Source organism: Convolutriloba macropyga, chromosome 2 (genome assembly GCF_964194025.1).
Source record: "Convolutriloba macropyga chromosome 2, txConMacr16.3, whole genome shotgun sequence".
Classification (NCBI taxonomy): Eukaryota; Metazoa; Xenacoelomorpha; order Acoela; family Convolutidae; genus Convolutriloba; species Convolutriloba macropyga.
In genome coordinates, this window is record NC_134469.1 from 41,042,257 (window position 1) to 41,069,365 (window position 27,109).

General features: G+C 35.4%; 3 protein-coding genes across 4 annotated transcripts in view; all 3 read left to right on the forward strand.

The window, feature by feature from the left end:
* LOC142358661 (uncharacterized) overlaps positions 1 to 8,600 on the forward strand; it is a 37,117-nt gene extending 28,517 nt beyond the window's left edge. The window contains exon 5 of the mRNA XM_075410152.1: positions 7,934 to 8,600. Coding sequence (XP_075266267.1) covers positions 7,934 to 8,197 — 264 coding nt within the window. The 3' untranslated portion in view covers positions 8,198 to 8,600. The remainder of the gene's footprint in view (positions 1 to 7,933) is intronic.
* LOC142358660 (ATP-dependent 6-phosphofructokinase, muscle type-like) overlaps positions 1 to 27,109 on the forward strand; it is a 702,476-nt gene that overhangs the window by 281,629 nt on the left and 393,738 nt on the right. The gene's annotated exons all lie outside the window — the stretch shown is intronic.
* LOC142358665 (putative isocitrate dehydrogenase [NAD] subunit alpha, mitochondrial) overlaps positions 1 to 27,109 on the forward strand; it is a 322,133-nt gene that overhangs the window by 281,628 nt on the left and 13,396 nt on the right. Inside the window, exons 2-4 of the mRNA XM_075410156.1 lie at positions 8,972 to 9,286; positions 22,286 to 22,467; positions 22,592 to 22,823. Of these exons, the coding sequence (XP_075266271.1) occupies positions 8,989 to 9,286; positions 22,286 to 22,467; positions 22,592 to 22,823 (712 nt within the window). The 5' untranslated portion in view covers positions 8,972 to 8,988. The remainder of the gene's footprint in view (positions 1 to 8,971; positions 9,287 to 22,285; positions 22,468 to 22,591; positions 22,824 to 27,109) is intronic.

Sequence of the window (27,109 nt, forward strand, 5' to 3'; positions counted from 1 at the left end):
TATACAATTCTGTATAGTTAACCCATCAAAGAGTGAATATCGAACATTCTATACATAATTTCGTCTCCTGATATCTGCGAACAACAACTTCTTTGCATTAAGTTTCTAACATGATTGGCTGACTTTTTCGCCGTAAATTTTGTCCACTCTTCGCCGTTATTAAAAACTTGATATAAATATTGTAATTGGTTTGTTTGAATTTTTCCCTCATGATTTGATTGTTTTAGCAATTGAAATTGTAGTAGATGCGACAAAATTGACCTCATTAGTTAGTTATTTTGAACAAAGAATTCGAACACAGTAAATAGTAGTATACATATCAGACTGTTTCTATCAATAGACTATCAAAGCTGCTTTTTGAAAATTTGAAAGATTTAAAAAGTGGTATTTAGAGTTTATCTTGCGATTCAACTTAACTATATCAAATATAGCGGCTCCCATGGGAGTGGAAGAGGTTTCAAAAACCACTCGAAAGAGTTGAAATTTTAGAAACCCCATTTGAGATCTAGATAAAACATATTGGATCTTTTTTGTGTGGGAGAGCGAGAGGGAGGGATAGGGAGAGGGAGAGGGAGAGGGAGAGGGAGAGGGAGAGGGAGAGGGAGAGAGAGAGAGAGAGTAGGTATGAAAATGTTTTTTCTAAGCTAGTGGACTTTTTTATTGATCATGTGCGGCGTTTTTCAAAGGCATGAATTTTTTTAGTTCACTAGTTTACGCTCTAGTTTACGCTCTAAGTCTGAATTGAGAGGTGTTTCATTATTCTGAGTTTCGAGGTGGTTCAAACATTTTGCTGTATATTTACCCTTTTCTGCTTATTTCTTTTCTGCTTATTATGTTTCTCTTATTGTGTTTTTGCTTATTGCGTTTCTCTCAATTATCTGAACCAATGAAACTGCTGTTGTAAGCCTTTTGGATCTTGTTTCAGTTATATAAACCAACAAAGATGCTCATTAATGTTTGTTCGCACATGATGTTCCGACCCGAGCTCATCTACATTTTTGACATCCTAATGATGAGATAATTAAAAAATAGATGTTTGAGTTTAAAAAAAAATTTTAAACAACCGAACTAATAATTGAAATACATAACATCAAGTTTTTGGTAATTCGTTTTTCTTATACTTTTTAATAGCAATGGCGTTGTTCTTTCCTTAACAACATGGCTTCAAAAGTATAAAAAATATAATACAACCACGAAATTTTGAGAAAACCAGTTATATCAACGCCATTAAATTCAATAGCTTTCAACGGAAGTCAAAAGTACGCTAAATTTACCTGATGGAAAGAAATGAGAAAGAAATGATTTGTTTAATAAAAAAAAATCAACGAGACATCACAATAAGTCCTATGATTATGATGACAACGACAAATCCATGCAAAAACCAAAAATTCAGCCAAATTTTCCAGAAGGTGTCGAAGCCAATTAAAGCATAATCTTTGCTCTGATAACTTTATCTCTGATCAATTGGCGGTCTTTTCTAAGCCATTGGGAACTATCAATTTTAGGATAACGGGAAAATATTTCAAAAGGAATCAAACTTACAAAAAAAATTGATTTTTGAATTTATGAAAACTCGTGTTATCGAAGTCCTAAAACTAATAGTTGTCAGATAAAACCACCTACCAGAATAATTTTGATTGCATTAAAAAAGAAGGTGGTCTTGTCATTGCTGAGGGTGACTTACTGTTCATGAAAATAAGTTTAATATCAATTAAAAAATCAAAAAATAAATTCGAAAAGTTGATTTTTAAAGTCTTAGCAGCCATTAGCTGTCCACTCAAAGCACTATACAGGTTTACCTAATGCACTGTAGGAATTCGATTGCACTTTTAGTTAGCGAGTCTATGCCATAAGACTCCCAAGATTTAGTGAAATCAAGATTTAGTGAAATCATTAAAAATTTCGAAAACGCAGATTCGAAGACAAAACAAACATGAGTGATTCCTTTAAAACGAATATTTTGTTCATTGGGTATCAGTTGACTATAAATTAGGTTTGACCTTTACAGAACATCGATATCAAAAGTGACTAGTCTCTAAGTGATTAACGAAATAATAATAAATAGGAAATTTTTCTAAAAAAAACGGCTCTCAAATTGAATTAGACATTTTTTTGATAGTTAACTTCCTCAAGAGACCAGAACTAGCCTTTTTATCGATCCATTGGTAACACAAATTTGGCTCAATTTGTGGCGTGAAATGTAATTTTGAAATAATATTTTTATAGAAAGGCCTTAATTTGAACAAAAATTTCGCTAAAAGTGAACAAAATCATGAAAATATCGCGTGTTCGCACAAAACTTTAAACTGGACAAAAAAACCCATATGAGTATATAGTTCCTCCCCTCACAAGTGGGGTCGGAACAATGAAAGTGCTCGTGTAAGCATTTTAGAACATATGACCAAGTTTTATGCTTTTAGATTCTATTTTCAGCTATTTTTACCATTTTGACCTGTTTTAAGCTTTTTTTAAGCAGTTTGCGTGTTCTTCAATTTTATATAGAATTTCAGGAGTTTTGTGGTTAAAAAGAGTTGGCCTATGTTGGTTGGGTTTTCTTTCATTTTGATTGATATTGATTTTAAAAAGAAAATGGGTGATTTTGAGCATTTTTTTTGCCGACATTTGTGGGTTTAATATTTTTTACCTACTAATTTTATGCTTTTCCCTGTAGTTTCTTGTGTTCAACTCTTATTAGCCTTTAACTCTTAGTCTTTCTAAAGATATTGCTACTTTGAACTGGCAGTTGAAAGCTAGACAGGGCACTTTTGACTGAAATAAATTATACAAATTTGAAATTATCTGGTTTTTTAATCTGCTCTGCTCTGCCAATTATTGGGTGTTTGGCCGATATGGCAAAGGATTTAATTAAAATTTCTCCAAATGATGGTTAGGAAGATGCAATCAAAAACCACTCGAAAGAGTTGAAATTTTAGAAACCGCATTTGAGATCTAGATAAAACATATTGGATCTTTTTTGTGTGGGAGAGCGAGAGGGAGGGAGAGGGAGAGGGAGAGGGAGAGGGAGAGAGAGAGAGAGAGAGAGAGAGAGAGAGAGAGAGAGAGTAAGTATGAAAATGTTTTTTCTAAGCTAGTGGACTTTTTTATTGATCATGTGCGGCGTTTTTCAAAGGCATGAATTTTTTTTAGTTCACTAGTTTACGCTCTAAGTCTGAATTGAGAGGTGTTTCATTATTCTGAGTTTCGAGGTGGTTCAAACATTTTGCTGTATATTTACCCTTTTCTGCTTATTTCTTTTCTGCTTATTATGTTTCTCTTATTGTGTTTTTGCTTATTGCGTTTCTCTCAATTATCTGAACCAATGAAACTGCTGGTGTAAGCCTTTTGGATCTTGTTTCAATTATATAAACCAACAAAGATGCTCATTAATGTTTGTTCGCACATGATGTTCCGACCCGAGCTCATCTACATTTTTGACATCCTAATGATGAGATAATTAAAAAATAGATGTTTGAGTTTAAAAAAAAATTTTAAACAACCGAACTAATAATTGAAATACATAACATCAAGTTTTTGGTAATTCGTTTTTCTTATACTTTTTAATAGCAATGGCGTTGTTCTTTCCTTAATAACATGGCTTCAAAAGTATAAAAAATATAATACAACCACGAAATTTTGAGAAAACCAGTTATATCAGCGCCATTAAATTCAATAGCTTTCAACGGAAGTCAAAAGTACGCTAAATTATACCTGATGGAAAGAAATGAGAAAGAAATGATTTGTTTAATAAAAAAAAATCAACGAGACATCACAATAAGTCCTATGATTATGAAGACAACGACAAATCCATGCAAAAACCAAAAATTCAGCCAAATTTTCCAGAAGGTGTCGAAGCCAATTAAAGCATAATCTTTGCTCCGATAACTTTATCTCTGATCAATTGGCGGTATTTTCTAAGCCAATGGGAACTATCAATTGTAGGATAACGGGAAAATATTTCAAAAGGAATCAAAATTACAAAAAAATTGATTTTTGAATTTATGAAAACTCGTGTTATCGAAGTCCTAAAACTAAGTTATCAGATAAAACCACCTACCAGAATAATTTTGATTGCATTAAAAAGGAAGGTGGTCTTGTCATTGCTGAGGGTGACTTACTGTTCATGAAAATAAGTTTAATATCAATTAAAAAATCAAAAAATAATTTCGAAAAGTTGATTTTTAAAGTCTTAGCAGCCATTAGCTGTCCACTCAAAGCACTATACAGGTTTACCTAATGCACTGTAGGAATTCGATTGCACTTTTAGTTAGCGAGTCTATGCCATAAGACTCCCAAGATTTAGTGAAATCAAGATTTAGTGAAATCATTAAAAATTTCGAAAACACAGATTCGAAGACAAAACAAACACGAGTGATTCCTTTAAAACGAATATTTTGTTCATTGGGTATCAGTTGACTATAAATTAGGTTTGACTTTTACAGAACATCGATATGAAAAGTGACTAGTCTCTAAGTGATTAACGAAATAATAATAAATAGGAAATTTTTCTAAAAAAACGGCTCTCAAATTGAATTAAACATTTTTTTGATAGTTAACTTCCTCAAGAGACCAGAACTAGCCTTTTTATTGGTCCATTGGTAACACAAATTTGCCTCAATTTGTAGCGTGAAATGTAATTTTGAAATAATATTTTTATAGAAAGGCCCTAATTTGAACAAAAATTTCGCTAAAAGTGAACAAAATCATGAAAATATCGCGTGTTCGCACAAAACTTTAAACTGGACAAAAAAACCCATATGAGTATATAGTTCCTCCCCTCACAAGTGGGGTCGGAACAATGAAAGTGCTCGTGCAAGCATTTTAGTACATATGAACAAGTTTTATGCTTTTAGATTCTACTTTCAGCTATTTTTACCATTTTGACCTGTTTTAAGCTTTTTTTAAGCAGTTTGCGTGTTCTTCAATTTTATATAGAATTTCAGGAGTTTTGTGGTTGAAAAGAGTTGGCCTAGGTTGGTTGGGTTTTCTTTCATTTTGATTGATATTGATTTTAAAAAGAAAATGGGTGATTTTGAGCATTTTTTTGCCGACATTTGTGGGTTTAATATTTTTTACCTACTAATTTTATGCTTTTCCCTGTAGTTTCTTGTGTTCAACTCTTATTAGCCTTTAACTCTTATTAACTCTTAGTCTTTCTAAAGATATTGCTACTTTGAACTGGCAGTTGAAAGCTAGACAGGGCACTTTTGACTGAAATAAATTATACAAATTTGAAATTATCTGTCTTTTTTAATCTGCTCTGCCAATTATTGGGTGTTTGGCCGATATGGCAAAGGATTTAATTAAAATTTCTCCAAATAATGGTTAGGAAGATGCATTCAAAAACCACTCGAAAGAGTTGAAATTTTAGAAACCGCATTTGAGATCTAGATAAAACATATTGGATCTTTTTTGTGTGGGAGAGCGAGAGGGAGGGAGAGGGAGAGGGAGAGGGAGAGGGAGAGGAGAGAGAGAGAGAGAGAGAGAGAGAGAGAGAGAGAGAGAGAGAGAGAGAGTAGGTATGAAAATTTTTTTTCTAAGCTAGTGGACTTTTTTATTGATCATGTGCGGCGTTTTTCAAAGGCATGAATTTTTTTTAGTTCACTAGTTTACGCTCTAAGTCTGAATTGAGAGGTGTTTATTATTCAGTTTCGAGGTGGTTCAAACATTTTGCTGTATATTTACCCTTTTCTGCTTATTTCTTTTCTGCTTATTATGTTTCTCTTATTGTGTTTTTGCTTATTGCGTTTCTCTCAATTATCTGAACCAATGAAACTGCTGGTGTAAGCCTTTTGGATCTTGTTTCAATTATATAAACCAACAAAGATGCTCATTAATGTTTGTTCGCACATGATGTTCCGACCCGAGCTCATCTACATTTTTGACATCCTAATGATGAGATAATTAAAAAATAGATGTTTGAGTTTAAAAAAAAATTTTAAACAACCGAACTAATAATTGAAATACATAACATCAAGTTTTTGGTAATTCGTTTTTCTTATACTTTTTAATAGCAATGGCGTTGTTCTTTCCTTAATAACATGGCTTCAAAAGTATAAAAAATATAATACAACCACGAAATTTTGAGAAAACCAGTTATATCAACGCCATTAAATTCAATAGCTTTCAACGGAAGTCAAAAGTACGCTAAATTATACCTGATGGAAAGAAATGAGAAAGAAATGATTTGTTTAATCAAAAAAATCAACGAGACATCACAGTAAGTCCTATGATTATGAAGACAACGACAAATCCATGCAAAAACCAAAAATTCAGCCAAATTTTCCAGAAGGTGTCGAAGCCAATTAAAGCATAATCTTTGCTCTGATAACTTTATCTCTGATCAATTGGCGGTCTTTTCTAAGCCAATGGGAACTATCAATTTTAGGATAACGGGAAAATATTTCAAAAGGAATCAAAATTACAAAAAAAAATTGATTTTTGAATTTATGAAAACTCGTGTTATCGAAGTCCTAAAACTAATAGTTATCAGATAAAACCGCCTACCAGAATAATTTTGATTGCATTAAAAAGGAAGGTGGTCTTGTCATTGCTGAGGGTGACTTACTGTTCATGAAAATAAGTTTAATATCAATTAAAAAATCAAAAAATAAATTCGAAAAGTTGATTTTTAAAGTCTTAGCAGCCATTAGCTGTCCACTCAAAGCACTATACAGGTTTACCTAATGCACTGTAGGAATTCGATTGCACTTGTAGTTAGCGAGTCTATGCCATAAGACTCCCAAGATTTAGTGAAATCAAGATTTAGTGAAATCATTAAAAATTTCGAAAACACAGATTCGAAGACAAAACAAACATGAGTGATTCCTTTAAAACGAATATTCTGTTCATTGGGTATCAGTTGACTATAAATTAGGTTTGACCTTTACAGAACATCGATATGAAAAGTGACTAGTCTCTAAGTGATTAACGAAATAATAATAAATAGGAAATTTTTCTAAAAAAAACGGCTCTCAAATTGAATTAGACATTTTTTTGATAGTTAACTTCCTCAAGAGACCAGAACTAGCCTTTTTATCGATCCATTGGTAACACAAATTTGCCTCAATTTGTGGCGTGAAATGTAATTTTGAAATAATATTTTTATAGAAAGGCCTTAATTTGAACAAAAATTTCGCTAAAAGTGAACAAAATCATGAAAATATCGCGTGTTCGCACAAAACTTTAAACTGGACAAAAAAAACCCATATGAGTATATTGTTCCTCCCCTCACAAGTGGGGTCGGAACAATGAAAGTGCTCGTGTAAGCATTTTAGAACATATGAACAAGTTTTATGCTTTTAGATTCTATTTTGAGCTATTTTTACCATTTTGACCTGTTTTAAGCTTTTTTTAAGCAGTTTGCGTGTTCTTCAATTTTATATAGAATTTCAGGAGTTTTGTGGTTAAAAAGAGTTGGCCTAGGTTGGTTGGGTTTTCTTTCATTTTGATTGATATTGATTTTAAAAAGAAAATGGGTGATTTTGAGCATTTTTTTTGCCGACATTTGTGGGTTTAATATTTTTTACCTACTAATTTTATGCTTTTCCCTGTAGTTTCTTGTGTTCAACTCTTATTAGCCTTTAACTCTTAGTCTTTCTAAAGATATTGCTACTTTGAACTGGCAGTTGAAAGCTAGACAGGTCACTTTTGACTGAAATAAATTATACAAATTTGAAATTATCTGGTTTTTTAATCTGCTCTGCTCTGCCAATTATTGGGTGTTTGGCCGATATGGCAAAGGATTTAATTAAAATTTCTCCAAATGATGGTTAGGAAGATGCATTTAGTATTTGGAGAACTTTATTAGAGAATATTGTTTTTTGTGATGTTGGCCTTCGTCGCCTCCTTATTGTTGATTACTACAACTGAATTATTTGAATCAAATGACCTAGCCGTATTGAGCTTTTTATTTAGATTGATTTTCATTATATAGGACCAATTGACGACTGCCGCCTTCTCCTTCCTGGAGTCGGACGAAAACTGCGCTGTGGATGCTAAAAGTGGCACCGTGACTTTGAGTGAAATCTTCAAATGGTACAGAAGTGACTTCGGCACAACTGACTTGGAAGTGGCCCAGTTCCTTCTCATGTATCTGAACGATGGATCAAAGAAAGCTGACTTGCAAAAGCTTGTGAACAACAAGAAGGTCAAGTTGAAGTATACTCCATATGATTGGGGCCATAATGGGAAGGATTGATTCCAGAAATTGCATATTGACCCCGTCAAAAGAGATTGTATCAAAGAGCGTATACAATTCTGTGTAGTTAACCCATCAAAGAGTGAATATCGAACATTCTATACATAATTTCGTCTCCTGATATCTGCGAACAACAACTTCTTTGCATTAAGTTTCTAACATGATTGGCTGACTTTTTTGCTGTAAATTTTGTGCACTCTTCGCCGTTATTAAAAACTTGATGTAAATATTGTAATTTGTTTGTTTGAATTTTTCCCTCATGGTTTGATTGTTTTAGCACTTGAAATTGTAGTAGATGCGACAAAATTGACCTCATTAGTTAGTTATTATGAACAAAGAATTTGAACAGAGTAAATGGTAATATACATATCAGACTGTTTCTATCAATAGACTATCAAAACTGCTTTTTGAAAAAGTTTAAAAGATTTAAGAAGAGGTATTTAGAGTTAATCTTGCGATTCAACTGAACTATATCAAATATAGCGGCTCCCAGGGAAGTGGAAGAGGTTTCAAAAACCACTCGAAACAGTTGAAATTTAGAAACCTCATTTGAGATCTAGATAAAACAGATTGGATCTTTTTTGTGTAGGTACAACGAAAAAGATCCAACAGATTAAATGAAATTTAAGGGACTAGATTTATTTCAACTGGAGAGACTATAGCTAATAGAAGATTTGCAATGTGAAGTTTAAGCTGTCGGAAGCGCGAATACAGGAACTGCAGAATAGATCTGATTTCTGAAAGATTGAATCGCCAAGCTTTGATGTGGTTTTCTAGATAGCTTTGTAAGTATGTGGACCTCACGCTATGCACACAGACTGAGTCAAGGCAGTCGTCGATTCCTATCCTCTGCATCTGGGGAAAATATCAAGGTCACTTTGTTTCCTGGCGATGGGATTGGACCCGAGATTTCCTCGTCAGTGCAAAAAATATTCTCAGTGGCACAAGTTCCCATTACGTGGGAAGCAGTAGACGTTACACCTGTGAAATCAGCCAGTGGAAAGTTTATTATCCCCCCGGAGTCACTAGAACCAATGAGGAGGACCAAAATTGGCCTTAAAGGGCCCTTGGCTACTCCTATAGGCAAAGGTTTGCAGTATAATAGTTGCAAGTCAATCCATATATCGAGAAGTATATCAATGTATTCATATAAGTGAGTATGGTCTACTGATACATCGCTAAGAAAGTTTCAAACATACAAATCAATGTCCTTGCCGTCTTCTTGGTCTTATGTTTGTATCGTCGTCTGAAGTTCGTTTTAGAATCTTTTACGCCTCAAACCTTAAAATAGTGGTTTTGTTCACAGGTTCATGCTGCTTTAACGTTGTTCTTTTGATTCTCTTATGTCCGTGATATCAGACTTGAGTTGAGTGATATTTTGTCCGAAGTTTGAAGCAATTATTGTAACAGTTTGTTTGTGTCTTTTTCTATGTAATATTATTGCCTGACCGTTTTTGCGCTTTTGTTCTAGAACATTCTTTCGATTTCACTTCTCGAGTGAATTTTTTCATGCTTAACTACTTCAATTTTGCTTGATCTAAATTGCGCTTATTCAGAAATTCTTGCTTAAACAAAAGCGATTGTAAGATAGGATATTTCGATGTAAATATAGCCGGGTGGTTAATGTATTCTAGCACGCCTGAGGTTGCGGGTAACCCCTCGCTAGTTGGAATTTTTGGGCCCGTTAATACTTACTAGGCTGCAGCGGCCCTCTTGAATTAAATTGCCCTGCCTGTCGTTCGAGTGCAATTTGTCCGACGTTAGACAATTTTCTCTACAAATGTTTTAAATAGTAACAGAAAAAGTCATTGGAATATGTTGCAATTATAGCCTATTGCAGTTCGAAACGATCAAATAGTTTACCAAAAGAGAAAGAAATTGCTCTCGTACGAAATTTAAAATAATTATTTTAGTTGTGTGTGTCCGTTTCTAAGCGAAATTTTTGATTGACCATTTTTATTCGAGAACATCCTTTCTTGTGCTTCGGAGATTTGACTCCTTCCGTGCTTGATATTTTGATTTATGCTGGATCTAAGTAGCTTTTCAGAATTTTAAACAATAATGTAATTGTCGGAAAAATGGAAAAAGTTTGCTGCAATCGTTTACATATCAAAATTTTTGTAATGGTACTGCACCTGCACGCTCGCCGCTGAATCAGGATTCAATTTAGTGCCCAATTTTTAATGCATTTTTCTACTTTAGTCGGTTTATAGTTGAAAATTGAAATATGCATGGAATGATAGTGATTTTCTAAGTTTATACAGATAGATACACGATGTGGAGGATGATTTAAATTAATTGCTCTCAACCGAAATTTGTAATAATTATATTAGTCCTGTGGTATTTTTTGAAGAGATGTTTTGCCTGACCGATTTTCGTCTGATCCATTTGACTTTTCGTCCTTAAAAACGGGTTAAATAGGTAGCGCTCCGAGGGCGTTAAGTTAACAGGTAGCGCTCGGAGGGCGCTAAATTGTCTTAAAACCGTACGTTAAACCAGACTCTAAGAATGCAATTCGCCAAAAATCATTACGACGCAGAGGTATACCCCAAACTTTCCGCCTTAGTCAAATTGGCTCAAAAATTAGATACATACAGTGAACGAAATTAGGAGACATCCTTTGTTTCTTACTATTCGCAAAAGGGGTTCCGCCAATTTTGCGAAATAAAAGAACATTCGGAACGAAAAGTAGGTTACAAGTCTTTTAGCACGTTTCCGCTCAATTTAGGTATCCATTGTTCGCGCACATTTTGAGCATGCAATAAGCCTTTTAATAAAGATTTAATTAAAGGTTTCAAAGCTTTCAACTGCTTTAAATACACGCAACCACAAAAACTGATTTTTTCCCCGAAAAATCCCCCGCACATCAAAGGCTTTTTATATCAATGTGGGACTGGCTGATTTAAATAAGTAGTAATAAATAGTAATAATAAGTAGTAATAAAGTACTATAAGTAGTAATAAAGTATTACTGGTAGTAATAAGTTAGGCTTAATTAAATAAGTAGTAATTAAGTTAGGCTTAATTGCGGATTATATGCGAAATCGAGCAACATTGCGTGCAAAAAATCGATACATAAATGGAGCAGATGCGTGATACAAGCCGTGCGAAAAGTAGGTTATAAAGTTTGTACTTGTATTTCGCGGCTAGGATTAGGACACTTTTGCGAACACGGGTTGCTAATTTCCCTTCCATTTTGCCGGTTTCTGCTAAAGTAGCTATTTTCCGCAATATTGTTCCTATTCAATGTATTAACATAGTAAAAACGAACACGAGATACACGCATCGGGCATATCTGCCCGTGACGATTTGGGTATACATCTGCGTCGTAATGATGTTTTGAGGCGAAAATTTCATGGTTTGGAGGGAGGTTCTTAATCTTGAGTGTTCGACCTCTCACCCCCAATGTACTGGCTTTTTGGTTATTGACCTTTTCTTGCTTCAAACGAGCTGTGCTTTTGTATTTATATCCACAGAGAATAATTTTGACAAGATTGTAGTTTTGGCAAGAGATACCTAGTTTCGTAAAGTTATTTAACGTATGTTTTATAATGATATGAAGACACTGTTCCGTTTTATTGACCAGTAATTTAGTCAGGGCTTCTTAAACTGAAAATCAAACCTCTTTTCGGGCATCTGTTTGGCTATGCATGTACAATCTGCTGATTTTGCTGACCTCTTTTATTTCAAGTTTCACAAGTTAAATATTATAACAATATAAGGAGGCTTCCGTACTTGTGCTTTGGCACATTTAGTTCCAACCTTCCATTTACTGGGATAGTGAGCAGGCAGACGACGACTTGGCAAATTTCAATAAAAAAATCCTCTCTAGAAATTACGTAACCAACTTGTGTTAAAAGCAAGAAAAGACAACGCAAGCAAGAATCAAGCGATGCGTTTAAAACAAATTTTTGTTTAAAAAAATGTGGAAGTAAATGGTGTCCCCGTGTAAAAAGAATTGCCTCGCTGGGCTGTTAAGCATTAGAAAGTGCAAATTAAAATAGAAAACTCCTACAACTGTTTTTGAAATGACTAAATGAACATCAAAAAAGTGGACAAAATTGTCAAACTGAACTATAGTTTAAAGTCAGCCCAACACAAGGTTCTAAAAACAACTTTCAGGCAATTAATACAAGGAAACCTTATTCTATAATATTTGCTGCAATGTTGCTAAAGTGTTGCTGAAATCATTGGAATCAATTATGCTTTCAACCAAACAGGTTACGCTTGATAGAAAATAAAAAAAAATTGAAAAGCATGAGCTGAAAAAGTAGTATAAAGAGCGGCAAATTTCATTTTAAAAAGCAGCATAAAGAGTGGTAATTTATGTGGCATCGTAAAAGCTTCACTGTCTATTAGATCAACCATTTAAGAAAAATTTGAAAACAGAAGAGAAATGGGCAAAAAGAAAGCACGATGAACATATGCAGAAAATCTGACTTAAAACCTGCCTGCAAATTTTAATGCATAATATTTCATGAAATCCAAAGTGGTCGTACGTTTAGGCAATTGAAAAATTTTTAATTGCTCTCAAACGATGTTTGTAGCAATTATATTAGTCCTGTCGGTCTTTTTTATGCGATTTTTCGCTTGACCGATTTTTCTTCTGACGCTTTTGACTTTTCGTCCTCAAAAACGAGATAAACAGGTAACGCCCAGCGGGCATTAAGTGCTGTTAGAGCCTTTCAGCTCAAACTGTTTTGGAGACTTAAACTTATGGTGTGAAAGGCGGTTCTTTGAGGTTGAAGACACCCCGACTGTTGACCCCACCGCCCCCCACCACGCTGTTGCCCCCCAACCCACTGATGCAACCTCCCTCCCCTTCAGCCCCCCGGTGCATCACCCCCCCCCCCGCCCCCGTGGCTACTGACGAACAACCGATTGTTAAAAACGCTTTTTTTCCAATTTTCACAATTTTTTTTCCAGCTTTCTGAAATTTTGTAGCGTATTTTTTAATTATTTCAGCCCTAGGTGTCAAGGAACCTCCTCTAGGGTTTTATTATTGTTTACTGCATAGTTTCTAGTGGTAGTGGAATGGTTCTAACATTTTGAAATGGCATATTTTCGCAATTTTTTTGACAAAACGTGCAAATTTTTTCAATTTTTTGGACATTTATTCTTCATTATCCGCCTCTTTCCAGACGCAGGGGCCAGAAAACGTCCTTAAGCGTTTGATAATAAGTTACTGAAAAAATTTCATTTGCCACGGAGTAGTTTTCAATTTTTTAATATTACAATTTTTATCAATCTTTCAATATTATCAATATTTATATTACAATTTTTTAATATTACAATTTTTATCAATTCTATGTAATGGAATGTTTTCAAGATTTTAATTTGAGCAATTTTTTAAAATATTTTTAATTTTTCAAGTTTTTAATGTTTTTGAATTTTTTATTATTCTTTCCGGCACCAGGGTCCTAGGGACCTCCTCAAGGCTTGATGATAAGCTGTTGCATAGTTTCTAGAGTTAATGGAATGGCTATCAATATTTTAATGACTCCAGCTTTATCACTTTTTTGATAAAATTCATTTTCAAATGTCTGAAAGATTATCGTGTTCCAAGTTTACGGATCTTCTTGAGCCAGTGAAACTATTGAAAGCTGGCATTAGGGATATACTGGATAGTCTCTTGAGACAATGAAATGGTTTTGAAGATCTTACTATTTTGAATTTTAGCTATTTTCGAAGTTTTTGCATAATTTTGTTCTTTTCTGAGTTTAACGGTCATTAGTGGCCGACGAAGCATTTCAAGTCTTGCAGATGGGTTGGTTGACATAACTCCATAGACAAAAAATTGTTCGGAACTTTTTCACTGCAAAATCTGGAAGCTTTTTTTTAGTTTTGCAAAGTCTTGCAAATTTTTAAAATCTGTTGTTTTTATTTATATACTAACAAAGCTAGAAAACTAAAAGTTGCAGAGTCGAATCAAGCCAAGGATAGGCTCAATAAACAGTGACTAGCTACTGACAAAGACAACCGGTCTTTTGAGAGCAATTCGCCCGACGTTAGTCGGTTTTTTTTTTAATGTTTCTGAATTCTTCATGGAAAACGTTCGACTCTGCAAGAGCTTTCAAATGAGACTACATTCAAATGTCTCTCCGATGATTATTTTGAAAGTCCAAAATGATTAAAAAAAGCAACAGAGATCTTTATCACATCAGGTAGGAACAATACGAAAATTCACTGAAGCTTTTTTTAGACTAGCATCTTGTAAATTTTAACGAACCGAAACTTTAAGCGGCAATTTTCTACCTTGGAGTTAATTTCTAAAGTTGGCTCAGAAAACCTGAAAAAAATGTAGCCAAGCTGCGTTTCTGTTTTTAATTGGCGCCGTCAATCTCTCGACGGCTACTATTTAGGTGCTCTCCTTTTTCAACAATCCAAAGATTTGGATTGTATTAGGGCCCTGTCTTTTTTAAGATCTGTTCAGGCTTTTCGACTTCTTATTTTCAAGGAGAAGTAAAATTTGAGTGGTAATTTCTCGTCATGCTGGAGTAGTAATAGGAGCAAATGGCTGCTAGGTTCGGAACGTGATTTCATTCGAAATACCTTTAAATGTAGTGAGAATTTGGTGTTTCAACAAATTTTTGGTTTTTGAGAATGAATTGTTTTTTTCACGTGCTGGATTTGAATTCGTTTTTTCTCTTAGGTGCGTGTACTTACACCTGTCTTCTAATTGTTCCTATTTGCAATTGCTTGAATCTCTGAACCGGCAGCGAATGCTTTTCATTAATGGCAGCCGACGGTTGCTATTGAGGCATAAATAAATAAAAAATAGTTGATTAAGCAATAGCTTAATGTTTCTTTGCATTTAACAATGATAATTGTCATACATTAATAGCAAATTTTTGAAATTTGCCTGTGAGTTTCCTTCATTTTGTTGTGTGATCGATTAATCTCTTTTGGGGCAGATATCAATGTTTGCTAATGAGCCCTTAATACTTTTAGTTAGTTGTCCAAGTTTTTACCAGTGCTTTTTTAATCATTGACACCATTTGTTTTCAAGAAACAGTAAAAAGAAGTTTGCACTTTTCCTGTATTTTCTGTGCGTTTTGTTTACACGCGTTTTATTTTGTGCGTTCAGTTCCTTTAATTACACGTCCTAATGGTTGCTACTGAGAGAGAAATGGGTCTACTTAGGCGCCCGAATTCATACACTTGATTTCTTGATTTTGACACTTTATTTTTAGTTGCTCTTTAACGAAGTTTGTAGCAATTATATTAGTCCTGTTGGTCTTTTTAATGCGTTTTTTTTTTTGCTTGACCGATTTTTTCTGACTCATAGGGTTTTTTGTCATCAAAACGGGAAAACAGGTAGAGCTGAGCGGGTATTTTTCAGTTATTTAACGTTTTTTCAAGTTATTTCATCCCTAGGTGTCAAGGAACCTCCTCTAGGGTTTTATTATTGGTTACTGCATAGTTTCTAGTGGTAGTGGAATGGTTCTAACATTTTTTAAGACTTTTAGGACTTTTGAAGAGTTTAATATTTCGAATTTTAGCAAGATTTTGTTAAAATTTGCTCTTTTCGAAATTTTTGCATAATTTTGTTCTTTTCTGAGTTTAACGGTCATTAGCGGCCGGCGAAGTTTTTCAAGTCTTGCAGATGGGTTAGCCGACATAACTCCATAGACAAAAAAATCTTTCGGAACTTTTTAACTGCGAAATCTGGAAGCTTTTTTTAGTTTTGCTAAGATTTGCAGATTTTTAAAATCTTTTTTTATTTGATTCATTTACTAACAAGGCTAGAAAACTAAAAGTTGCAGAGTCGAATCAAGCCAAAGATAGCCTCACTAAACCATGACTAGCTACTGACAAAGACAAAACCGCTCACCGGTCTTTTGAGAAGAAATCGCCCGACGTTAGTCGGTTATGTTTTTAAATGTTTCCGAAGTCTTCATGGAAAACGTTCGACTCTGCAAGAGCTTTCAAATGAGACTACATTCAAATGTCTCTCCGATGATTATTTTAAAAGTCTAAAATGATAAAAAGCAACAGAGTTCCTTATCACATCAGGTAGGAACAATACGAAAATTCACTGAAGCTCTTTTTAGACTAGCATCTTGTAAATTTTAACGAACCGAAACTTTAAGCGGCAATTTTCTACCTTGGAGTTAATTTCTAAAGTTGGCTCAGAAAACCTGAAAAAAATGTAGCCAAGCTGCGTTTCTGTTTTTAATTGGCGCCGTCAGCCTCTCGACGGCTACTATTTAGGCGCTCTCCTTTTTCGACAATCCAAAGATTTGGATTGTATTAGTGCGCTGTCTTTTTTAAGATCTGTAGAGGCTTTTCGACTTGTTATTGTCAAGGAGAAGTAAAATTTGAGTGGTAGTTTCTCGTCACGCTGAAGTAGTAAAAGGAGCAAAATGGCTGCTAAGTTCGGAACGTGATTTTTTTCAAAATACCTTTAAAGTGTAGTTAGAATCTGGTGTTTCAACGATTTTTTGGTTTTTGAGAATGAATTGTTTCTCAAGTGCTGCGATTTGAATTCATTTTTTCTCTTGGGTGCGTGTACTTAAAAGTTACACCTGTCTTCTAATTGTTCCTATTTGCAATTGCTTGAATCTCTGAACCGGAAGCTAATGCTTTTCATTAATGGCAGCCGACGGTTGATATTGAGGCATAAGTGAATAAAAATAGTTGATTAAACAATAGCTTAATGTTTCGTTGCATTTAACAATGATAATTGTCTTACATTATTAGCAAATTTTGAAATTTGCCTGTGAGTTATTTTCATTTTGTTTAATCAATTAATCTCTTTTGGGCAGATCTCAATGTTTGCTAATGAGCCCTTAATCCTTTTAGTTAGTTGTTCAAGTTTTTACCAGTGCTTTTATAAACTTTGACACTTAGTTTTCAAGAAATATTAAAAAGAACTTTGAATTTTTCTTTTTTTTGTGGGTTTTGTTGACTTATCAATCAGTTCCTTTAATTACACGTCCTAATGGTTGCTACTGAGACAGAATTGTCAACCGAATTCATAGACTTGATTCTCTTGACTTTGACACTTTATTTTTAGTTGCTCTTTAATGAAGTTCGTAGCAATTATATTAGTCCTGTTAGTTTTTTTAATGCGTTTTTTTGCTCGAGTTATTTTTTCGGAATCATAGGACTTTTTGTCCTCAAAACGGGAAAAACAGGTAGAGCTCAGCGGGTATTAAGTTCTCCTAGAGCTTTTCAGCGCAAGTCTCCAAGTATGCGATTCTTGGAAGCTGTTTTGGAGACTTATACTGATGAGTATACGTATGAAGAGTGGTTCTTAGAGGTTGACCTCCACGTCCCTCCCACAACAGTCCCCCCCCCCCCACACACACACACACATACACGTCAGCCTCCTTCCCCTCCAATCCCCTCTCCTGCCATCGTTCAGCCCGTACGGGCCCCGTGCAGCCAAAGACCCCCTCCTACCACCCTCCCCCACTGTTGCCACCACCCCGATCATCCCCCCTAGTCTCTCCTGCTGCGCTCGACTCACGCCCTTTCAGTTAAGCTAAAGCTAGCCTCATAAAAGCGTGGCTGTCTGCTGAATTAGTCAGCTGGTGGTTTGAGAGTGATTCTCCCGACGTTAGTCGGGTTTGTTTAAGAATTTATTGGCGGAATTTTGAGTTATTCCCGTTTTTGTTGCTTATCCTGTGCTTCGGTCACTAAATCGCATTATTAATGTTCTTATTAGAACAGTTAATAATGCTATTTTTAAACTTTGAAAATATTGGTTTTCAAGGAACATTTAAGAAACATTTAAAGAGTTTTTTCTTTGTTTTTTGGGGGTTTTGTATGATCAATCAGTTCCTTTAATTACACCTGGTGGTTGCTACTGAGTCGTAAATGTGTCTACTTAGTCGCCCGAATTTATACCATCGATTTTCCTGACTTTGACACTTTGTTTTTAATTGTTTTCAAATGAAGTTTATAGCAATTATATTAGTCCTGTTAGTCTTTTAATGCGATTTTTTGCTTTTGCTATTTTTTGTTTGACCATATGACTTTTGGTCCTGAAAAATGGGAAAAACAGGTAGCGCTAAGCGGGTATTAAAATCTCTTAGAGCCTTTCAGCTCAATAGTCTCCGAGTATGCGATTCATAGAAACTGTTTTTGAGACTTATACTTATGGTGTGAAAGTCGGTTCTTAAAGCTTGACCCCCACATCCCCCCATATCAGCCCCCCCCCCACACATACACGTCAGCCACCTTCCCCTCCAATCCCCTCTCCTGCCATCGTTCAGCCCGTACGGGCCCCGTGCAGGCAAATACCCCCTCCTACTACCCTCCCCCACTGTTGCCCCCATCCTTATCATCCCCCGGGTGCACCTCCTGCTGCGCGCACCTCACGCCCCTTCACTTAAGCTTAAGCTAGCCTCACTGGATGGCTACTGACAAACCCAGCTGGTCGTTTGAGAGCAATTCGTTAATTTATTGGCGGAATTTTGTTTTTCGTTTTTGTTGCTCATCTTGAGGTCCGGTCACTAAATAGCATTATTAAATGTTCTTATTAGATTCAAAGTGCGGCAGATTTTCTTAGCATTGAAGGTTATTTTTTGCTATTGATTCTTGCTTTCTGATGAATTAGATGTTTTAAGCTGTTTTAGTCAGAGAATCCTTCAATGAATATCTGAATCTACCTTTTATGTGGAGTTATTCTCCCTTTTCATTCTAATTGAATTCAAAAATTTTAAAATCGTATAACAAACTATGCTGTTTTAATCAGTTTGTTAGATGTCTTTTTTGCTTTCAGGCGACTAATTTTCAAAAAGATTCTGATTTTTGTTAAATTTGTCTTGTGCGCTTTTTGCGTTGTCTCACTGATTTTGTCAAGGATTCCGTATTGTATTTGCATTCTAAGCTCGCGTAGGGTGAATACTTTTAATAAAGAATTGTCATTTTCGATGATTTCTTCGACGCTAGTTTTTGGAAAATTAATTATTAAAAAACGTATGCTCTGCATATATTTTGTGCCTTTGTTGACAGACAAAATTTGATGTTGCTTCAAAAATGTTACTGTTCAGGTCTTATTTAATTGAATTCTTCTGATTTTAGTTCAGTGTGTGTTCTTAAGTGCATTATTTAATCGAAGTTCATTTGAGATTGCTAGCTGGCATTAGTATTAAGCTTACTAGCTTTCAGTTTCGAAGCTGAATAAAGGGTCATTTAAGAATCTAACTGAAAGTGCACAACAAATTAGAGCCCTTTTTGACACCTAGAAACAAATTTTAACAATTTTTATCCTTTTTTAACAGCCGCAAAATGATAGCTGGGGCTCTTATTGGCATTCTCGGTTTTTACAATCCAAAGATTTGGATTTTATTGGTGCGCTGTCTCTATTTGAGATCTTTTCATGCATTTTTCAATTGACATTTGTTTGAGCTCAGCAAGCTGTTTATTCTTTTGCAAGCTAGAAATGCTCTTCGTAACCGTTTTTTGAAGTATGTTTTGGAAATGCAAACTTAATTACAAAAATTTTCCTTAATTTTTGCAATTTTCTAAGTTGGGAGCCAAGTAATTGCTTTTAGCTCTTAAAAATGGGTTACTGGACTTTTTTCTAGTGACAATGAAACAGTATTAAAGATATGAATATGAGGAATTTTAAATTTTAACATTTTCTTGTTCCCGTTAAGTTATCCTTCTCTTGAAATTTCCTTTTCTTGATTTTTTCTTTTTAAGCGGTTCAAAATAGGGTAGGTTATAGTTTCTAGTGACTACGAAATAGTTTCTCTACTTCCAGCAAATGTTGTTTTTGTTTCCCAGCTTACTTCTTTTCTTTGTGACAGTTTTGATTGAAACGCATGGTATTCAATGCGATTTTCATGAAAATTTTGAAAGCTGTTTTTGTGAAACTGTTGTCTTTTTGATTCGTGATTGTCATTTGGTCTACCGGTCAGGCAGTGGTGTTTTCAGCTCTTCATTCAATTCTCTGATTATATTTCAGGAGTTGTCCCTCTGTGCTTTTATCTCCTCGTCAAAACAACCATATTAGGGTCACAATCACCTCAAATATGCTTTTTGTTCATTCGTTCATGCAATTTTAACTGAATTGCTTGTGACGTCATTTTTCACTGTTAGTTGAGCTAGTTTCGCCGTTCATTCGCATGATTAAGTTTTTGTTTACTTGTGACTTACCTCACTCTCAAAAAATAACCTCACTCTGAAACTGACTTTTCTTTACTTTAATTGAAAAAGATAAGCGCAAGTGATTGTGTGTCACTCTAATTGAAGATTATTTGAAAGCAGCTTATATGAATTATACAGATTTTTAATCGAAATATATCATCTCAGCATTTAATAAAGAGAATTCTTTTTTGTTCTGTTTCCTTTATCTTTTTGAGACTGTAGACAAAGTTATTGCGGCTATTTTCCGGCAATCTGCCAGCTAGGTTTTGCTTTTTATTTCAATCCTTATGTGCGTCAACGGCTTTTTTCGGCTTGGTTTCCGCAGTTGTGTCGAGTTCTGATATTTAAAGCATAAAGAAAGAGTTTCTCGTTTTTGTATTACTTTCAGGGGAAAAAACTTCAAACAAACTCCAACCAATTTTGATAGGAATTAAACAAAAAAGGGCCCGGAGAAATAAAACCCACTTGATTGTTAAAGAGCTGCGCTTTGTACATGCTTTTGTGCCCCGTGGGATTTTATTGGAAACTATACTGAACGTGAAAAGTAACTTAGCATCTACTAGTTTTACAAGCAACAATTCAATTTTTCGACGCAGTGTTACTCCATCTTGCAATCAAATGGCTAGTGGTCCTGCCTAATTATCAGAATCAGATAATATGTAACGGTTACTTACCAGTTAACCTAATGTAAAGTTGACAAAGTCTATACAAGTTTCTTTGTTACAAGAAAGTTGTCTCAAATTGAATGTGATGATTTCATGTTTGTTCAACTATCATTGAGCTGGTAGAGTTAAACCTTAGCGAGAAAAAATGTGGTTTCATGATAACTTTCTTTCTCTAGATGGAGGTTTGGATGGAGTTCGTCAAATTTACATTGCGGTATCTGGTAGCCGCATAGGGATCAAGGCTGTTAAAATTTCCTCCGACATTTGGTTGCAAGAGCGAGTAATATTGTACAGAAAATTGATTTTTTTTACTTCAAAAAACTAGGGGTGCTAATTTACTTTCGACATTCAGTATATCACTGTTATTCAACAACACTTAAGAACAAGAAGTCAGAGAGCAAAAACTTGAAAACTTTGACCCTTGACCAATTCCGTTCACAAAACAGTTGCTTGCTTCCCGCAACAATTTTTTGAAAACAAAAACTTGACCAATTGAGCGTTGTACCCCTTTCTTTATGACTAGAAGGATGTAATCATAAGGATATATTACTATCACAATTGAGCAAATTATTGGAACCGAAGTTCAATCTTAACATGCGTTTATTTCAGCGGAAAAGAAGTCGAAATGTCACTGAAGGAAAAAGTTGGCCTTGCATATTTTTCCCCATTTTCTATTTAAAAAGGAATAATTAGAACTTTGACTAAACATGCTTCATGATTGATGTCTGAAATGATTACAGATCGCACGAAGCAATCACATGAAATCCTATCAAATGGTCAGTTTTCTTAAAACAGAAACTGCCATCTGACAAGATTAGTATTTTATGCGTTTCGATCACGAGGACTTTCTTGGTGTTCTCCAGAAATCTGCAATGGATGGAGTCGTGTAAATTTGAGGATGCGGGCTGCGCAAAGCTTTATTAGATAACACTTATTCACTTATTTCCCAGTTAGTTCTAAGGACAGTTAGCATATGATCTCAGGGACTTGAAGTTCCTGGCTTAACTTTTTTCACTATCAGTAATCAGCTGGTATGAGAGGTCTAGATCGTGCTAACCATGCTGCAATCTGCCGTTGTTAATCAGTAGATGTAATTTAAAATTGAAACTGACTGTAGTGTATATGCAACTTTTATTTGATGGCGGAATAAATGGGATTACTTTTTTCATGCGTTCGGTTTCAAAATTGCGCTATTTAATTTTTTTTAAACCTACGAGTACATTTAGATGGAACGTCCAACACTAGACTGCTACAGCGATCTTTTTGTCATCTGTTTCGCTTGAGGAGCTTATCATCTATGTCACGTCTTCATTGTTTAGGCCACCAATCCCTCAACTTGGCCCTTAGAAAAGCGTTCTCCCTTTATGCGAATGTCAGACCCTGCAAGTCAGTCCAGGGCTACTCGACTGCCTACGATGGAGTTGACATTGTGACTATTCGTGAAAACACTGAAGGCGAGTACTCGGGTATCGAGCACGAGGTGGTGCCAGGAGTAGTACAGGTAATTCCCAATATTGTCACGAATCTGTAACATCTTTAATTCACGAATTACAATCAGAGCGTCCTTGTGATATATAAATTTTTCCTTCAACGTTTCTGTTATTGAGTTTTCCAATTTTGTTTAGAGTATCAAGGTTATCACAGAAATTGCCTCCAACAGGGTGGCGAAATTTGCGTTTGACTTTGCGAGAGCACAGGGCAGACGTAAGGTGACAGCAGTGCACAAAAGTAACATCATGCGCATGTCGGATGGGCTTTTCCTCGAATGCTGCCGGAAAATGAGTGAGCAGTACCCAGAAATAGAGTTCGGAGAGATGTACTTGGACACTCTCTGCATGGCCATGGTCAGAGATCCAAGTAAGGGAATTGAACAATTGAGTTTTTTTGTCGCAGTCCTTTTCGGAGCACATGGTTTTAGTATGCATATTCTAAATCCGATTCGGAGGCTGCTTTTAATATTTTTATGCCATATACTATGAAGTCGAACATTTACCATGCGTTATATCCCTTAACGTATATTTAAAAAATGATAATTAAAACGGAAAATTCTTTGAAATAAGAATTTTATCTCTTATTAGAATTATATTAGTCTGCTCTTCACCGATTCGATAGTTAAGGTGACATCAACCTTCAGGTATTCTTTTTTTGTGCATGTCAGGAACTAGTTGCACAACAGCGCAGACGAACGCCTCGTTTTTTTTGAAAGTTGAATAAAAAATATGCCAACCCAACCTCTCACAGAGACATACAAATAATCAAATCCAAGTAGAGCAAAACGAGCACTAGTTTGTTCATAGGCTCTCATGAATAGAAAAACTTTATTTATGGGAGGTGATGCAGTTGAGTTCTTTTAAATCGAAATTCTGAATGATAAAGTCACAAGAACATATTCGTTCAAAAATATACCATTGTAACCAGTATTATTGAACACTGTCCCCAACAATGTTTGAGAGACTTATGAGCCTATGAACAAACTAGTGCTCGTTTTGCTCCACTTGGATTTGATTATTTTTATGTCTCTGTGAGAGGTTGGGTTGGCATATTTTTATTCAACTTTCAAAAAAACGAGGCGTTCGTCTGCGCTTTTGTGCAACTAGTTCCTGGCATGCACAAAAAAAGAATACCTGAAGGTTGATGTCACCTTAACTATCGAATTGGTGAAGAGCAGACTAATATAATTCTAATAAGAGATAAAATTCTTATTTCAAAGAATTTTCCGTTTTAATTATCATTTTTTAAATATACGTTAAGGGATATAATGCATGGTAAATGTTCGACTTCATAGTATATATTTTTCGTGATCTGCAAGAAGCAGATTCAGCTAAAGAGAATTGGGAAACTATGGTGCAACATTACTATTAATAAAGAGGATGTCAGAGCTGCATCCTTCAGCCAGAGCTGCATTCCTTTTAATGGAGAACTAAAATATTCAACGCCAACGCAGGTTGAATCCTTCACCTCTCGACGGACACCGGTTATAATGAAAGTTGGGCTGGTTATGACCGTGGAAATGAACCCCTTAGTCGACGAAGCCGTCTCTAAAGCTCTCAAAAACCCTGAAATTGATTTCCCTCGGCGTCAAAATGGAATGCCAATGAAAAGTAATGGAACATGTCAAGGTGGAACTGCAAGCAAGGCCACCACTAGACAAACACAGCTAAGTAATCAGAAACTCATTACGGGAGGTTCGCCAGAACAACCAGGAGCGATTAAAAGGAAACGCGCACTCAATAACTGCTAATAATCTTGCAGGATTATTGAGACTGTACTTGTGGTTTGCTACTATCTGTATCACGTCAACATTTCCATGGAAACGAAAGAAAAAGTGTAGATGAACTCTAATTGGAAGATTCTTAAAGACGTACTCATGCACAAACGGGGCATGGAAAATATTTTTTGGACCTCGCTTGATACGTCCGGATAAACAAAAACTCTTGAAATCATGCCAATTTATGGCCTTAAAGGAATTTAGTCACTGTCTTTATTAAGCTCTCGGACTCAATTATCTCAAGATATGAACTGATAATCGATTATGGATACGGCTCGGTTCCGTGCCTTTTTCCTAAACCAATTTTCTGATTGTAATTTGACTCGCTAATTTTTAATCTGCTTTATTTTCACTCTGAGATCTCATCGATTTGAATCAGAGATCGAATAGAGATTTAGAAAATATTTTGGTGTCTCTTTTGAAAATACATTTTGATTGATTCTAGCTTTGATTTAGGAATAAGTACTGCAGCTTTGCATCCTTTCGTTTATAAGTCTAATTTCTTGTAGTTAGGGTTTGGCTTTCATTCCGAATACAGCATAGCTGCTTTAGAAATATAGGTGGTTTTAGAGAGATCAATCAACTAATCGGCTAATATCTCTCCGGATTTGGAAACTAAAGAGGGTAACGGCCAGCTCCATCAAATTATTTTTCTGAGGGTATCATTCGCCGCGCTCCTTTCGATATAGAATAGGAAGCCACTCTGAAGGTAAGGTTGCCTACTGGTTGAAGACTTGGCATGTAGAACTAGCTCATGTAGGATGGAAGTGCTCTTCAAGTATGTTAGTGCGCTTAGACAGTGAAAAAGTGGCAGTAACCCTAAAGTATATGATGGGCAATACATCCTGCGTTCCTTTCTCAAGTGCACATCTGATTGGTTTGTAGAAAGAACAACTACGAGATTTTCTTCATTATCAATACTTAGTAATTCTGAGAGTTATAGATTGATATCATACTGTAACATTGTTGTATTGCAAATTTGGTTTACTTTACAATCCTTGAGCCAACCATTTCATAAATTAATTTTTTTGCCGTTAGTTCATAATTGAGACTAGACAATTCGGAATTGAACTTGCTTGTTCTTCTAATACACTAACTTCTGCCTTCCTGTTTGATCTCAACTGTAGAAGGGGCTGGTCTAACCCTTTCTGTTGTTTAGGATAATAGGCTTGTGACGTTACCACTTCTCCAGTTATTAAACGAATATTAATTATTTTTTAATTGTTTGTATTTGAATTGGGAAGACGTTCCCCCAACTCCAGATATTCAAATTGTACTCCAAGTTCCTTTGAGTCTACTTCTAATGATTCTTAATATTAAGCTTATTGTCTTCCTATTTAGAGGCTGAATTAACCAATATTGTCGGATCTAATAAAAGCAGATACTAAAATAGAACTATTTTTGACACCTAGAATAAATTTTCCTGCTCATTTTTCTTTTTTTTTCAATCGCAACGTAGGTTAATGGGTTGGTTTTGGCTATTTTCAGGCAATCTGCTGGCTGTTTTTTAATCAGTACAAATTCAACTGTAACCACCTGTATAGTCGAAGACCAAGATACTTTTTCGGGTAGATGTTGAGCACTCTGTGAGAAAACAAGTGTGAGAAAATATGTGGACTAATTTTTGTGTTCCAATGGCAATGATTTTGTAGAGCGAAATGATAGCGTTCGATTTTTATGTAGTTTTACGCTTTGGATGATCAAGGTTTTTTATCTGTTCTGCTGGGACCAAAAATGTGATTTGTCTACAGTTTGTAATTATCACTTCTGCTTCTTATTCGCGAAGACTTCGCAACAAAGCCGAATAACTGCAAATGACGTGTGAATAAACTGCAACTGTCCCTGACGTTAAATTTGTTTCAAAAACGGTCTCCTTAAACTTATGCCTTGTCAATAATAAACTTGTTCTTAACAATTTTTTCCTGGACCGGACGACTTATTGCTTGTACAACTCAATGGAGCTCTGGAATTCAGTTGACTGTGCAGGGCTTTGGGTCAAAGCTTCTTCAATGAAACAACCGAGAACACAAAATCCGGGAGACTTTCAGCTAGAAAGTCGAAAATCCTTTAATTAAAGGGTCAATTTGCATGAGCTGCCAAAGCAAGACTCTGATGAAATTTTTCCGGATAACAGAACACTTAACTCGAGGAACCAGTACCAGCTGTTTCTATCTTTCAAGAGATTTTGCGCCAATTTCTTTTTAGTTTGGCAAAGAAAATATAGGAGCAGGGGAGTTTTGTGTCGCAACTTCTCTATAGTGCTTCCCTTACAGCTGTTTGACACCTTTCATTTAGGCGTTTGAGTCAGTGGATGTATGCTATAACGTATTCATAGGAATAATTACTCTGCTATGACGGATTCTTTCACTCTGCTGCAAGCATTTGTTCTGTGGCATAACGCATGAAAACATCATTCGCACTGGATTATTTCAAGGAACGCTTCAAATTCACTTCCAGAATGCGTTCAATTCAGTCAAATCGCACATCCTGACAGCTGCCGTGCATTTTATTCCGGAAATTGCAACTTTATTAATTTTTGCTACTCCCAACTGATCCCTTTGTTCTACAATAGCAATGCATAGCAAAGTGAGTCAGATGTTCAACAAGGGCTTTCCATGAGTCCTCGGCTGTTTCCCTTGAACTTTTGGCCCTTAATACTGAAAGTTAAAGAGTCGCCGCCGGATCTGTCACATACAATTGGTCTTGGATGATGTTCTTGTTTCGGGCTCGGAAAAATATATCGAAGCGCTGGACATTTTCATGGCGATTAGAATCCCCTTGGATGGTCTTATTCTCTCTCTCCTCCCCCCCCCCCCCAAAAAAATTGAAATGGACGTTTATAATTGCGAGAGAAAGTCCTTTTAATGTTGACACT